At 30.1% G+C, this 15,306-nt stretch overlaps 1 protein-coding gene across 1 annotated transcript in view; it reads right to left on the minus strand.

The window, feature by feature from the left end:
• Positions 1-15,306, minus strand: part of LOC108724193 (extracellular serine/threonine protein CG31145-like) — a 61,188-nt gene that overhangs the window by 40,478 nt on the left and 5,404 nt on the right. Inside the window, exons 2-3 of the mRNA XM_018450428.1 lie at positions 4,486-4,610; positions 1,485-1,563 (exon numbers count right to left, since the gene is read on the minus strand). Coding sequence (XP_018305930.1) covers positions 1,485-1,563; positions 4,486-4,513 — 107 coding nt within the window. The 5' untranslated portion in view covers positions 4,514-4,610. The remainder of the gene's footprint in view (positions 1-1,484; positions 1,564-4,485; positions 4,611-15,306) is intronic.

Here is a 15,306-nt window from a genome sequence, read left to right on the forward strand (position 1 = left end):
TTTTGCCATATATCCCAGAGGTGGGAATTCCTATAGGAGTAAGGGGGATATGTACGGCTCATGAAGAATTTACAAATAATGCATATAAATAAGATGTAAAATAATACAATAACTTATAAAATGCGTTTATACAGTTTTATTAAGGAATAAAAGTGATAAATATGTATATGAAGTAATAAATAATAATTACAATCTTCCTATATATGTATAAGTGTTATGACAAGTGGTACATATTTCATGTAATGCGTTTATTACATTTAGTGCACTGATTTCAATCTACGCACTTTGGCGGGATTTATGTCCAAAGCATAAATTCCGCCTACTAAAAATGCCGTATATCTCAAACAGGTGGGATGTAGAAGACAACAAACTAAACAAAGAATACGAAAGCAAAGCACTTGTATTTTGTTATACAATATGCTTTACTATTCCTCTACACGTATGTATCATAAAGTAACCACTAGGTCTTTTACACGCCCTATGCTAACAGCAATCGTTTTATGTAGATTATAATTTATGATGATGCTACTTATTACAGTGACAAATCGATTCAACTCACAATATTTTCATTAACATTAACAGTAAGAAGCTGAAATTATAACTCAATACTAATATAACATAAAGGCATGTAACAGAGTAGTTGCGAGAAAACCTCCTTACACTCCTTCTATTTTTTCTGACTTCTGCGGCGTGAATCCCAGCGCGGCGTATTTACCGGAGTTACCCTATATTAAATTAACAGGACATAAAGAATTTCATGTCTCACATATTATATGTCACTATCTATCTATATATACATATATATATAATATAATATATCTATTATTTTAACTTTTTCATAATGCAAATACAGTGTTTCACAATGCAGTGTTGACAGATAATATATTCATGGAAATGCAATTAATGTGACCTACGCACGCCAAGATTCTTTTTTTTTCCACTGTAATCTTGTTACGTCCAAGCCTTAAGATTTTTTATTTTAAAGAGGTTTTCGGGGTGAGGAGAAAATCATTGAAGAACATAATTGAAATCCTTCTTCTGTGGCCAACATTCTGGGACGCCTGTTACACATCAAATGCATTTGTATAAAATCCTAGATATGGATCAATGTACCATATGACATGCTATAACGCCATCTGAGACAACTCGGACTTTTAAAGATTTTGGTTAAAAACTGAACGCATGCATTCACGCACGCACGCACGCACGCACGCACGCACGCACATGAGCAGGGAACAGATCTGTGCAATCTTATTCCAAGTTATAGAAGCTGCCTTATGCGCGCTGAGATGTTTATTGTAAATTATGTTTATATTCATATTTACTTTCTAATATGTCATCAGTACTTATATAAAGCTACGTACATTTTATTTAGATAAAATTTTTTAATATCTCATCATTGTATTAATATAATATTTTAGTTTAAGGCGAAAGAATAAGAAATACTAATATTAAATATAATACGTATTAACGTTTATACTTACCGCATCGGTTTAAACAATGCCTGCATGTTGTCGCCGTAATCAATAACTAGTTTTAATTGTGTACCACCGTCTTTTTGAACTATAACAAAAAATCATAATAAATCTTTAGATCTTTGGCACTTTTTGTAAACGTATTTAGCTAACAATTATTATTTTATACCACCTGGTACAAAACGAAAATTGATGTGAAACTATAACATTAATATAATAATAATACATTTCTAAATATGTATATTGAATATATCAAATATCAAATATATATTATAATTAGTGTAGCTATTGGTTATACTACAGTACGTGTAATTAATTATATAAGGTGAAGTTATATAAGGTGAATATTTTAATGAATTATCCTAAATATTTCAATTATTTTTCATCTTTAAAAATATTTTAAATGGAAGTTTTACAGTTTGAAGAGAAAGGTAATGCATAAAACAAATTTTTGTAATATGCATTTTTTAAAAAGTATTAATATGATTAATTAGACAGACATTCCTTTAAATGAAACCGTATGATTTTTTTACATACATTTAATTTTCTCTTGCTCTTTAAAAATGAATCAGTGTATTATTATTGAAAGGCAGTAAATATTCGCTGATGATTACATCAGTTATAAGTGTAGCAATGAAGTCACTGATTCACTTTAAGAGAATATTCTTTATATATAAACACAAATAATAAAATAATCCAATTAAGATCCAATCTAGTTAACAATTTTTAAAGAGATTACATATTTTATTTTGACATAAAACGTTTATTTCTCGTTAATATCTTACTTTTTTATGAATATAATAAGGAAAAAATCGTTTGATATAAAACAAAATATAATTGAATTTATAAAGAAGAACTCACGTTACTGCACATTGTAATTAAAATAATTCACTGTATAGAGAGATAATAATATTTATATGTTTAAACTAGTGATTCTTCAAAGAGGAGAAAGGGAGAGAGAGAAGAGAAAGAGAAAGAGAGAGAGAGAGAGAGAGAGAAGAGCTTGTATCATAAAAAAATCTTCAATAAGTAACATGAGTCAATAATTCGTCGAGGATTCGTCGCGGTCAAATAATAAAACGTCCGTCGTCTGTGGTCTGAATTAAATATGCAATATTCACGAGATTAACAGTCGGGACTGTGAAATCGATATATCTAGCGAAAAATAGAACTAGGTTTGTCCGAGCAAGTCGCCATATTGTGTGACAATATATTATTGAATAAGTATACATACGCCGCTATTAGCAATTTTGTGATCAGGAATGTGTATTAAACTATTATTAATTAATACAAATTGAATAATAAGAGAAATCTGTAAATTTTATGTAACATATTATCTATGTATATAGGATGTTTGATAATTCTGCCGCTTGTAGGCAGGTAAAGCGGACTAAACTGACAGTGAGTCAAAAAGTCCTGTATCATTTTCGTGATAGTTAATAAGATATTATTTACTAAATCGCTGAATATTGGTTTTCAATAATTTTTTACTCAAATACTATCAACTTTACAAAAAAACAGCGAGAGACAAAAATTGTTTATTTTCTTCTCATAAAGAGTTCTGAGATTTTTTTCAGAATTTTTTAATACCGTATTTTCTCATGTTGGTAAAAATAATTGATAATATGAAAATGCAATACTAAAAGGTTGATAAAAAATTCTGAAAAAATTCTTAAAGTTCTATGAAAAGAAAATAAACAATTTTTGTCTCTTGCAGTGTAAAGTTGATAGTATTTGAGAAAAGAATTATTGAAGATCAATTGTATATGTGCTTATTCATTATAATGTGATTAATTAATCAAAATAGTTAGCGATATAATTACCATTTTTGAGAAATACTTTAAGTTTATTTCAACAAGTTTGTAATCTGTAAACAGATTACAAAACTCTTAATAAATTTTAAGTACTTACTTCAGAAATGATATTTAAATATATGTTTAATTGATACTTACATAATATTTAAATTTATTATATGTCGACATAATAAATTTAAATATTATTTAAGTATCAATCAAGTATATATTTAAATATCATTTTTGAAACACTAAAAATTTTTTGGTAACATTTCAAAAAGATTGCAGATTCTTTCTGTAATATTTCATCAATTTTTCAACAGATTTTATGTGCAAGAATCGCGGACATTTTGATATTCCAGAGCTGTCTCAGACATATTTCTCAATTTTTACGAAATGTTTCACTTTTCAGTTGAAATATTTCTGAGATATTTCTGAAAACTTTCTGTGCTATATGGGTAGTTAGACCATATAATTATCTATTTCTTCATCATAGCTAATTAAATAAATTTTTTTAATTCTCAATTGATAGAAATGGAACAGAATTTTAATTGTTACAATAAAAGTTTTATTCATTTGTCTTCATCAATGTTTGCTTTCTCATTTTGTTTAAATTTGTAGTATCATTATTATGTAAAGATCTTCTTGTTAAGTCTATTCCATAAATGTTAAAACTATAATATAGGATGGGCATAAAACTATTATCACTCATAATTCAATATAAATAAAAATATTAGTTAAAACTATAGAAAAGGGGAGCAACCGCCGATGACCTTGACACACGACTTTCCATGCGAAGCGAGTTCCATCCCATCTCGCCAAGTTGCATGGAAAGTCAACTGCCCCTTGATAGGGGGAAAGGTGGGATGGGAGTCGCTTCGCATGGAAGTCGTACACCCCATAGGGAGAGGTGAGGTGAGAGTCTCTTCGTATGGAAGTCGTCCCCTAAAGCAGGGGTGGAGGTGGGGTGAAAGCTGCTTCGCGTGAAAAGTCATTACGTAAGCAAGGAAGGATATAGCATAGTTTTTAATATTATATGTAACAGAAATAAAATATTATTTTCAAACTTTTTGTTAATAACTCTTTTAATGAATGACGAGCGATGGCTAAAACCTATTGAAAGTCACTCAGGATGATGACCTTAACAACACATGTCAAGGTCAAGGTCATCGGCGGTTACTCCCCTTTTCTGTAGTTTTACCTATTATTCTACTCACCGACATGAAGAATCGACTTGGTCGCCATCTCATGAAGTAATTGGTCCACATACTTTGAATCTTCGGAGTATAATTGCAACCTCGAGATTTGAAAATGGAATTTCTCCAAAGTGGTGCTATTTTTTCTGCAATAAAAGAATTTTTTTTCTACAATACTACACGTTTGTATTAACATGAAATGTATATTGAAATTATACAGGCATTATGTATACAAATTAGTAATATACATCAAAGAAAGGAAGTACGCATTACTTGTAACGTCGTTATTTTTGATTGTTACTTTGTTATAACAACAATTTGGTAATGACGTTGTAAATTCTTTATCAGGAGACACGATAATATCTCGGCGCTAACAGAACGCGTAGCGATTAGCACGAGACTCACCGTGTAACTTTATGTGAATCAAGTTTTTCAGTATCGCGATTATCGTATCTCAATAAGAGCTGAAAAATGCGGCTGTCGGCCTCGTGAATCGAGTTAAGCGTTAAAGTTCAAGACTTTAGAGATTAAGATATCTGTCATTTCGACTCAATATAGCGCTATGGTATACGTTCTGCTTTAATTACACAAATTCTTTGCTTCATAAACACAAATTTAGTGCTTTAAAAACATAAATTCACTGCTTTAAAAACAAAAATTGACTGCTTTAAAAACATAAGTTCATTGCCTCAAAAACACTACTTTAAGCACACGCATCAGCAGTGAATTTGTGTTTTTAAAGCAGTAAATTTGTTTATAAAATAGTGAATTTGTGTTTTTAAAGCAACGAATTTATGTTTTTGAAGAAATGAATTTGTGTTTGTGAAGCAGAGAATTGCGAACATTGCAAAATAGTAGAGGACTTTCGACTCAGTGTAGTACGCTCTATCAGCACGCGAAATATTTGGCAGTCATTCTAGGGCACCTTGTATATAAACGTTTGGTGTACAAATATGAATTTATGTGAGGTGTTAAAATATCAAATATTGGCAAGTTTAGATTGTACCTTCAAGGAGATCAAGGTTATTGACCTTTTCCGTCGCTCGTTATTGATTAAAAAGTTATTAACAAAAAAAGTTTGAAAAAAAGATGTCTCCTTTTCACTACTTACATAAAATAAACATTTCCTGTTTTAAAATATACATATTTTACGACTTTTCACGCGACGCCAGTTTCATTCCATTTATCCCTCTACCAAGAAGCGCACGACTTAACCTCTTCTTTAATTTCATACAACTTGAACCGTTCTTTTCGCTTTCTCGATATAAATCGTACTTCGTATGCGTTCCGATATAGACCGATCTTCATGCTTTATGAGAAATAGATCGCCTTTCATTCATTTCTTGACATAGACCTTTCTTTATGTTTTTTTTTTTTAGATATAGCACCTTTTACGGCTCAGGCGTCGATGTACAGGGTGATCCGGAATAACCCAGGTATCCTTAAAAAGACGTATTTCTGACTTAATTCTAAGACGACTTTTCCTTTACGAAAATTTTGTCTGAAGCTTAGTTTTCAAATTACAAGAGGAAATAGATAGCGTATCACGGGCCTCGTACAGGAGACGGACAGGAGCGGCGCTCACGGTATAATGCGGGCGCTTTACGTGCGGGGCGCCTACTGATATCGAACACATTCACGTTTATAAAAACACGTTCGTTTCTCACCTTTTTCCTCTATCGCACTATCTCTTTGTCTTTCACATACTTTAAATATGCAAATTTCGTTAAGTTATAAATTAGAATTATGAAATTGAAGTAAATATTGAACCCTTTGAGGATTGTCGGATTGTTTTTAAGTACTGATAAAAATTGTTGGGACTATGAATACCGTCCTATGTCTTTAGTGGAAATACTTGAAGTTCTTATATAGTTCCAATCGCCAATGAAGATATGCTACGCCAACGCATCTTTGATGCTCGTGACACCATTTGCAATTGCTCCGGGATCTTTGAAAGAATGCGACAGTCCATAATCCGAAGTGTCTAAACGTATATTAAATCAAATGGGAAATATTTCGAACATTTTTATAATTGAAAGTTGAAAATAAATAATATTAAATAATGAGCATTACTTTCTTATTTTCCCTTATTAGGAAACATTTTGAGCTGTATCTTAGTAACAGTGAGTTTTGCGAACATATAAACTTTTTTTCATGTCTTGTTGTGGGAGCTCGGCTTTGAAGTTTGTTACTTTATTTTAATTATACTCTGTATAATAAGTTTTGTATTTTATTTTACATTTAATTTTGTATTATAATTAAATCATAATTAACACATGAAATTTTTAGAGATAATTATTATTAAGTTACAAAAAATACTTTGTAGAGTTCGTTATTAAATCATTTTTGAACGGAAAAAACTTTCAATTGCATAAGCTTAAACTGAGTAACTTATTACGGAGCACATCGGCAGTTTTTTATTAAAATTCATCTCATGGCTTTCTCACTGCTATACCCCTGCTCCCAATTCCATTTCTACCCCAACCTAAAATCTGAGTACTTGTCGATATCCAGTTACGACGTGTTTCCAATAAAAATCCGCTACTTTTGCTAAATAAATCATTTTATCGTAGCATTGCTGAAACGTCCTTATAGTCACATTTCGATATTACTGTTTTCAAGATTTGAATAGACAATAGATTTATAATTTTAAAAATCATTTTGATTTGTAGATTAATGCCATGTTTATTTTGATATTAATTTTAATTAATGTATTTTATTATTTTTATTTATTGATTTATTTATATTGGGTACTGATTTATTTGTAATCAAATTAATGTATTAATTTCTTTTTCCGGGAAAAAATTGTTTTATATACTATATAACAGAATTGGTAAAAAAACATGTTTTAAACGTGTTTTAAACAGTTTAAAACATGCTTAGTTGATGTTTTAAATGTTTTTTTAAGTACTGTTTAAAGCATATTTGAAGCATTAAAAACATATTTAAGAAGAAACACAATATTTTATTTAAAAAAAAAACATTAATTTTTACCAACTCTGATATATAATTATATGTGTAAAATTATATAAAATTATATGTAATTATATATAAAATTGACATATTTTATATATAATTATATATTTATATAATATGTGTGTTATTGAATATGGAAGGAGATGTGATCATCGATCTAAATTAAAACGAAAATAATTCTAAAGGGTAATAACCTGAGAAAAAATGTTATATATATAACAACATTTTTTCTCAGGTTATTTAAAATGTCATGTAAAATCACATCTCCTTCCATATTCAAAACGTTTGGGCCTGAATGTCAGTCCGAAGATAACTCCGAGATATTTATATCGTGTCACTGAATGGTTAGTATGCAGTAAAAACTCTGCTATGATGCTTCTTCATTTTTCTTGGAGGTGGAAAGTAGATGCGACATTTCTATGCAAAGGTTTTTCACCGTCATAAATTATATTCGTTATATATTATAGTTAAATCACATAATATATAATTATCTTATTGATACATATTTTTATAATTTACAATTTAGAACTTAAAATTCACTTAACTTATCAAATACATAAAAGTATATATTATATATTTTATTGTATGTATATATTACATTTAAAATTGCAAAATGCTAGATGTATTTCGTAATGTAACTCTATATTTGATATTTAATATTACTTTACTTCAAGGTTAGTTTAAAACAAGTACCTTTTAGTGTTCATTATGGGTTATGGTTAAGAAAATATGATATGAAAATATAGGGTTTATTCCGAAAAAGCTGTGACTTAGGTTACATTAATATTTCATCAAACATATATATAGTTGTCAATTACATGTATTTAAATTTAAGAGTTTCTTTAGCCCTAAAATACGAATATGATGTCAAAATTGACAAATTCAAAATGATGGGTTCAATATGACTGACATCAAAATTAAAAAAATATTCGTTGTGAAAATTTATGTATACATATCTTTTATAATTTTGAATTTATAAATTTTGACATCAGATATATTCGTATATAGCGATTAAAAAAAATTCCAATTAAGTTTAAATAAACATAATAGAAAACTATTTAATAAATTGTCAATGATCTAATTTACAGCTTTTCCGCAATAAATCTTATATTTAACTATAAATATCTTATTAAGAATAACAATTACTAAATAATTCTTCTGAGGGTTAAATATTCTAATGATATATACTTAATTTTGATCATAATAAAACTTCACACAAATTATAGTTGTAATATGACAAAGTATGTCTAAAATGAAAAATAATCCTCTTCTGAAACTTTAATTGCAAATTTTTCAAAGTATTCTTTCTGATGTTTTGTTTTATTAAATAGTGATATCCTCCTATGACCAATAAATTATTAAATCTGAGGCTTCTCAAGTTTACAAAGTTGTAAACAAATTGAGACGATTGATTAAGAATTTCATAATTAGACTATTCTCTCTCTCTCTCTCTCTCTCTCTTTCTCTGTCGATTATAAGGGATGTCGACGACGTCGTCGCAACGTCATCCCGCGTCTCTCGAACTGCAAACCGAATCTCTAGATTGAGTTCTCAGCGAACACACGTGCGAGCGAAACTAATCCGCGACTTCTTCCTCCCCTCCCCCCTTTTCACCCATCTCCCTATTCCTTTCTCGATGTCGATGTCGGAAACTCCGTCGAGACTAAGTCTTAAGCCTGGTTCTCATGTATAACGCGTAGCGATCCCGAAATTAGCTCAGAAACGAGAGGTTCCTATATATTATTGGATTAGTACATATTTAGATTCCTCGCTTCCTATTTTCCTAAACCCACGAAATCCTCAAATTCTTAAATTCCTCATCTATAATAAAAGAAATTAGTAACTGTAAAATTGAAATAATTTAATAATTACGAGATAATAATGAGAAAAAAATAATAAATTCTCCACTAAATTTTGTTTCTATAACTGAAACTCGCATCAAAATCGAAAATGCAATCAGAAACGGAAACTTGAGAGGGGTGTGATGAATGCAAAAATATAAGCGACAAACTGAATTAATGCGAATCGTGTGTGGACAAGACGTAATCAGTCGCAGCGTGCGCACATGAAAGGCTGACCTAAGCCTTCGTTATTGCACATGTACGCGTCCGTGAAATCGCATTAGTGATCGCGTATATATTGAGAACGAAAGCGAGCGAGATTGTATATCTGTAGCATAATTTCTTAATATAATATTTCTTAATATAAATCAATAATTCAATGATTTTTGAATCTTAAAACTTAACTGTAATAAGTGATTACCCCAGTAGAGCACTTGTTGGTTCTATATACGCTTCTTAAACGTTTGTAGAACATTAGATACGTTTAGAAAATATATATAAAACGTATATGAACCAATAGATGCTACCTGGGTGGCTATAAATATTGTTAATGACCTATGTAGTTGATAAATTATCAGGTCATTAACCTTTTAACCGTAACGCCGGTCTCACAGATTCGACCGCTATTAAAACTTTACTTGTCAATAATTTCCTTGACATTCGTTAGACGCACTTTAAACTCATAGTACCTTCGTATATTATTTGTTCCCACCAAGCATTGCGGTGGTTCTGTTGTCTTTCGCTGTGAACGTATAATATGGGATAGTTGTAAAATTATAGTGGTCCCACAGACCGGGAATATTGTTTACGTTACTTTTCCGCAATATTGATCATATATGTATTTCTTCATCTACGTCTTATTTACATGTTTTAACTCTTATTTATGGTATGCTTATAATTTGTAGAGTTATATTTTATTATTATATTTTGAAGTTAAAATATTTTTTTAACTTCAAACTTCTTTTATTAACAGTATGGAAACTCGACAATTGCGCCCAAAAAATTATAAAGAACTTAATGTGGTAAAAGATACTTTAATATCAGTAAATAAGCCACAGACAAACACCCATAATGTACGAATTGATATCCTCGAAAAAGACAAACATGCACGTTATGTGATTATAAATTTGAAGCGTAAAACATCATATAAATGCACAAAGTGTGAGATACCAATTTGTTTACAGTGCTCGCGAAAGGTGTGCATACATTGTTTGACTGGTACGCCAAATGTCTTTAAAAGTTCAGAGAGTCTTTTTTAAATATTTTGCATAAGAAAGATTCGTAAGAAAAATTATTTTTTTCATTATTCAAATTTAAATTTAAATTCCATGTTTGCTATCGTTGAAATATATTTTATTTCTTTCATATATGAGATTTTTTTACTAACTTTCATATTAAAACATTTTTCTTCCACTTCCCCATCTACAAGTATTCATAATAATTGAAGACATATATTTTTTATTATAAAGAACTTATAAAAAATTAGTACGATAAGCACGGAAGCACGATAGCAGTCTGTCAGACCGGCGTTACTAATAATGTAATTTTTTTTTCGAACGTTACAGTTTAAGGGTTAAGTATAAAATGTTCGTTTTTCGAATTACTATTAATAACAACATGAAGAGAAATCTGTTGCGATTTTGGCATGGACGATGCTACTATCGTGTGGCATATTTCAATGTGCTAATAGCGCCATCGTTCGGTTTATGCATGAAATCATGCAATCATAGCACGAGGAATCTTTATAAAAAAAGAGAATGAGATGCGCGCACTGATCGTACCAGCTTTTTACGATAGCCGCACGAGCGCAGTACGCATAAAGCCCGATCTACAATTACATAAATGTAGACGTAAGGTTATGGGAGTAGTAGTAGCAGTAAATGTTGTACAACATACGTTATTAATCTACAATCGAGTAAAGATTCAACGAACTTTCATCTTCAAATTGAGCATTGCTCACAACACTTTCTCCGTATTCCATACTCGTAACATAATATATTCGTAATATAATAAATTCGTCAAATAATATATCATAAAATGAACACAATAAAGGATGAAAAAGACACTTCGCACTCATTTCCATACGTCGAGACAAAAAGGACGATAACAATGTAGACACGTGACAGCACTCTGATTGATTCACTCTTACGTTTTACGCAGTCGTAGTTGTGAAAGATAAAGTTGAATCATCTTTCACAACACACTTTACAACCGGGAGTAGCAGGTTAAAACTTTGCTTTACAACATTTCACAACCATTTATAATTACGTTTACGCAATTGTAGATCGGGCTTAAAGCACCTATTTCACCGTGCGAAATTCGCTCGAAACCGGTACGATTTCGCATGAGTGCTTGTCGGTTTGATAGCCGAGTTTCTAAACCACACTTCCTGCATTGTGTGTCAAAAATTAAACAATATTAATGAAAGTGAAAAATATTGCAGCAGCAAATATTGTGAGGTTTATTAAAAGATAATTAAATTAATATATATTCGCGCGTTGTGTACTATTATTTGAAATCTTTATAAATGCATACATAATGTGATTATGAACGTAAATTTTCTTATTTAATGAGAGAGAGAGAGATACTATTATAATAGCAATTATTTGATGATTTATGTATTCAAGCATTAGAATTTGTTTCCTGATAAATTTTTTAATTAGCACATTTTTAGATATTGTTTAATTTTTGACGCACAATGCAGGAAGCGTGGTTTAGAAATTCGGCTGTCAAATCGATAAGCACCCATGCGAAAATCGTACGGGTTTCGAGCGAATTTCGCACGATGCTTTAGTAGGATACTTTATGTGTACTGCGCTCGTGCGGTTATCGTAAAAAGTTGGTACGATCAGTGCGCGTATCTCATTCTCTTTTTTTATAGAGCTTCTTCGTACTATGATTGCACGATTTCATACATAAACTGATAGAACGATGGCGCTATTAGCGCATTGAAATATGCCACGCGATAGTAGTATCGGCTGTTCATACCAAAATCGTAACAGATTTCTCTCCGTGCAGTAACTTCGTTAAACACAAACGAAAACAAAATTTTGATTTAAAAAAAGATTTTTAAAGCTTAAAATCTGTACTTTTGAAAGATAACTATATTTTTTTAATTTCTATAAATTTGGTAATTTTTATATGTAACAAACTATAAGCTAGATAAAATGAAAAATTTTGTTATTACTTTTCGGGCTTGTCACGCGTTAAAAAAAACTTTTTTTAATTTTCAACTTTCTATCGTGAAAGTTCCCAGAAAGCACAAGGTTGTCTAAAAAGGTGATTAAAAGATGACAGATGTCGCACTGCTAGTTATCTTATAGTCTTATCCATATGATAACTAAAAGATGACTTCTTTGGATATCTTTTAGTCTTCTTCAAGACTTCTTTTAGTTTTTATATTTTGGCACATATAACGTTTAATAACATCGAATTCCTAAATTAATTTTTACACAAAACGAAATGAAATTGTATGACTGACAATATACATCCCATTTCTGGGTCCTGCAATGTTTGCCGTGTCCTATATGTGCAAGAGTCACTATCTTTCATCACATAATCCCCCCTTTGGGGACTCGATTTCAAAAAAATATTTTATAGTGTTCATTAGAGAACACGAGTAAAATTTCTCATAATGCTGCACCTTTTATTCTATCTTGTATGATTCTCATAATGCTACACTTTTTATTCTATCTTGTATGATTTTCAAATACGAGAAACTGAACTCCAGTCCGTCTGGTGGCGATCCCGCGTACTGTTCGCGAATGAGTGATAAAAAGTATCAAAATAATGGAAAAATATCTTTTCGATGTTGTCTTTTTGGCAATATGAAAAGATATCTTTCAGTTGACTTTTTGCTTTGCGAAAATGACAACCATAGAAAGATGACGAAAAAATATCCTTTTTAAGTTATCTTTTCGACAAAACTAAAAGATGTCTTATAGACATCTTTTCGTCCTGCTCAAAAGACAATCTAAAAACGATGTCTTTTCGTCATCTTTCAGACATCTTTTCGAAAAGACCACTTAAAAAAGATTTTTTTTTGTTATCTTTTAGTATTTTGTGCTGTCTGGGTTCAAAGCTTTCCCTATAAAATCATTTTTTAAAATTGATCCTAAGATTTGTTGTTACTGAGTTATTGCGGATTAAATATATTTAAACTTTTTGATTTTAATTGCTCATAAGTCCGTCAAAACACATCGTGCAATTGAAAAAACAGATTCTTGAAGCTGAAAATTTGCTCTATTGAATGATATAATTTTCAAATTTTTTTAAAAACATGTAGACATTTCATATTAATAATAATGAAATGAAAAACATTTCATACTTGATGACCCAGTAGAAAATTAAGACAATAGTTTTATAATGTATAGGAGAGATTGGGATTAGTTGTTATGAGAGGAATAAGTTGCTACAGTTGGTTCTTTCAGCGAGAAAAAGGACAGTACATTTTTATAAGTATAATATTATATTAAGAATTCTAACGTTAAATATTCTTGAAATATTCATAAAAGATTACTAAAATAAAAATAAAAAGACATTTTAAGAGTATTCCGGAATATTTACAGAATATAAATTCTCTCTCTCTCTCTCTCTCTCTCTCTCTCTCTCAACATTCAAATATTTAAAAATTCCATTTACACATATCGTTACATATTCCGAGAATGTTTCATATATATTTTACAAAATTTTAATTTTTCCAGAAATTCCAGGTCTCTTTGTGTGTCCCTGAATTACTTTTTAAACCAACTGTATTATGAAGAACATATTTCATGTGCTTTCACCTTGGAGCTCAAATTTTGACTCATTTTACAGACGAAATGCTGCGTTCCTTATATTCTCTCCCAAGTAATTCTTGTTTACGAGTAAATGCTCTCCGCTGTGGCCTTCTATCGGCGGAGAAGTATACTGTTCGTTCGCGAGTGATATTCGTGATATACACAAGGAGTATTCATACAATATTCTGAACATTTCAACGACATTTACTGTGACGATTTTTTTCCGGAATAGTGGGCACATTGGGAATAAAAATAGAACTTTCTATGAATATTTAGCATTAGCTGGAATAATCCTTATGATATTCTACTATTCTGCTTAGTTTACAGCCATAATTGAACTGTAAAAGACGGTACTCTGTTTATATGATTTTAATTGTTGGAAGTAAATGTTTCATTGGTGAATTATTTATTATATAATATTAGAAACATAAATTGGAGGTATGTTATTCTTTTGTATATTTCTTTATGTAAGTAAGTACATTCAGTTATATTACGTTTTATTAGAATAAGTATACTGATTAAATTTACTCTTCAATCTGTATTTTCTTGAATAAAAAATGGCGAGTGGGGCTGGTTACGGACAAAGAACGGAGCATTAGGACTGATCATAAAGTGAAGTTTGTACATATTAATAAACTTTACATTAATACACAAAAAAGTCATCATAACATTTAATGTTACGTTATGATTTTTTTTATGTATTAAAGAAAGATTATTATAGACGTCAGTTTTTATGTAATCAGTATTTATGTAATATAACGCGCGAATGTTCTTATGTAGTTTTAGCCTAGAAAAGTAAAACCACAATCGCCATACTGGCAGGTAACAGTAGTACTTTTATCTTATCAGTAATATTATATCACATTTTCTCATTTAATAAACTAATACGATATAACTTCATAAGAATATAGCAATGAGAAAAATGCTCTCAAATGTTGATTATTATTTAAGTAATAATCCCATAAACACAATATATGGTATAAATGCCATATAACATAGGAGTAACATATAATATAATAAATGTTACACTGTATTTATATTATAATTATTCTTACTTTATATACAGGGTGTTTCCAAATTAAATCGCAAAACTTCGGGAGCGTGTAGAGGAGTAAAAAACTAAGAAAAAAAGTCCTATAGACATATGCTTGTTTTTGCTCCGTTTCAGAGAAATCGAAAAAAAATGTTTTTTTTACCTGCAAGATTAAATGGGGACCGTTTTCTAAATTTCTTGGAGAATGAATTTT

The sequence above is a fragment of the Mycetomoellerius zeteki genome, unplaced genomic scaffold, assembly GCF_001594055.1.
Source record: "Mycetomoellerius zeteki isolate Tzet28-1 unplaced genomic scaffold, Tzet1.0 scaffold28, whole genome shotgun sequence".
Taxonomy (NCBI): domain Eukaryota; kingdom Metazoa; phylum Arthropoda; class Insecta; order Hymenoptera; family Formicidae; genus Mycetomoellerius; species Mycetomoellerius zeteki.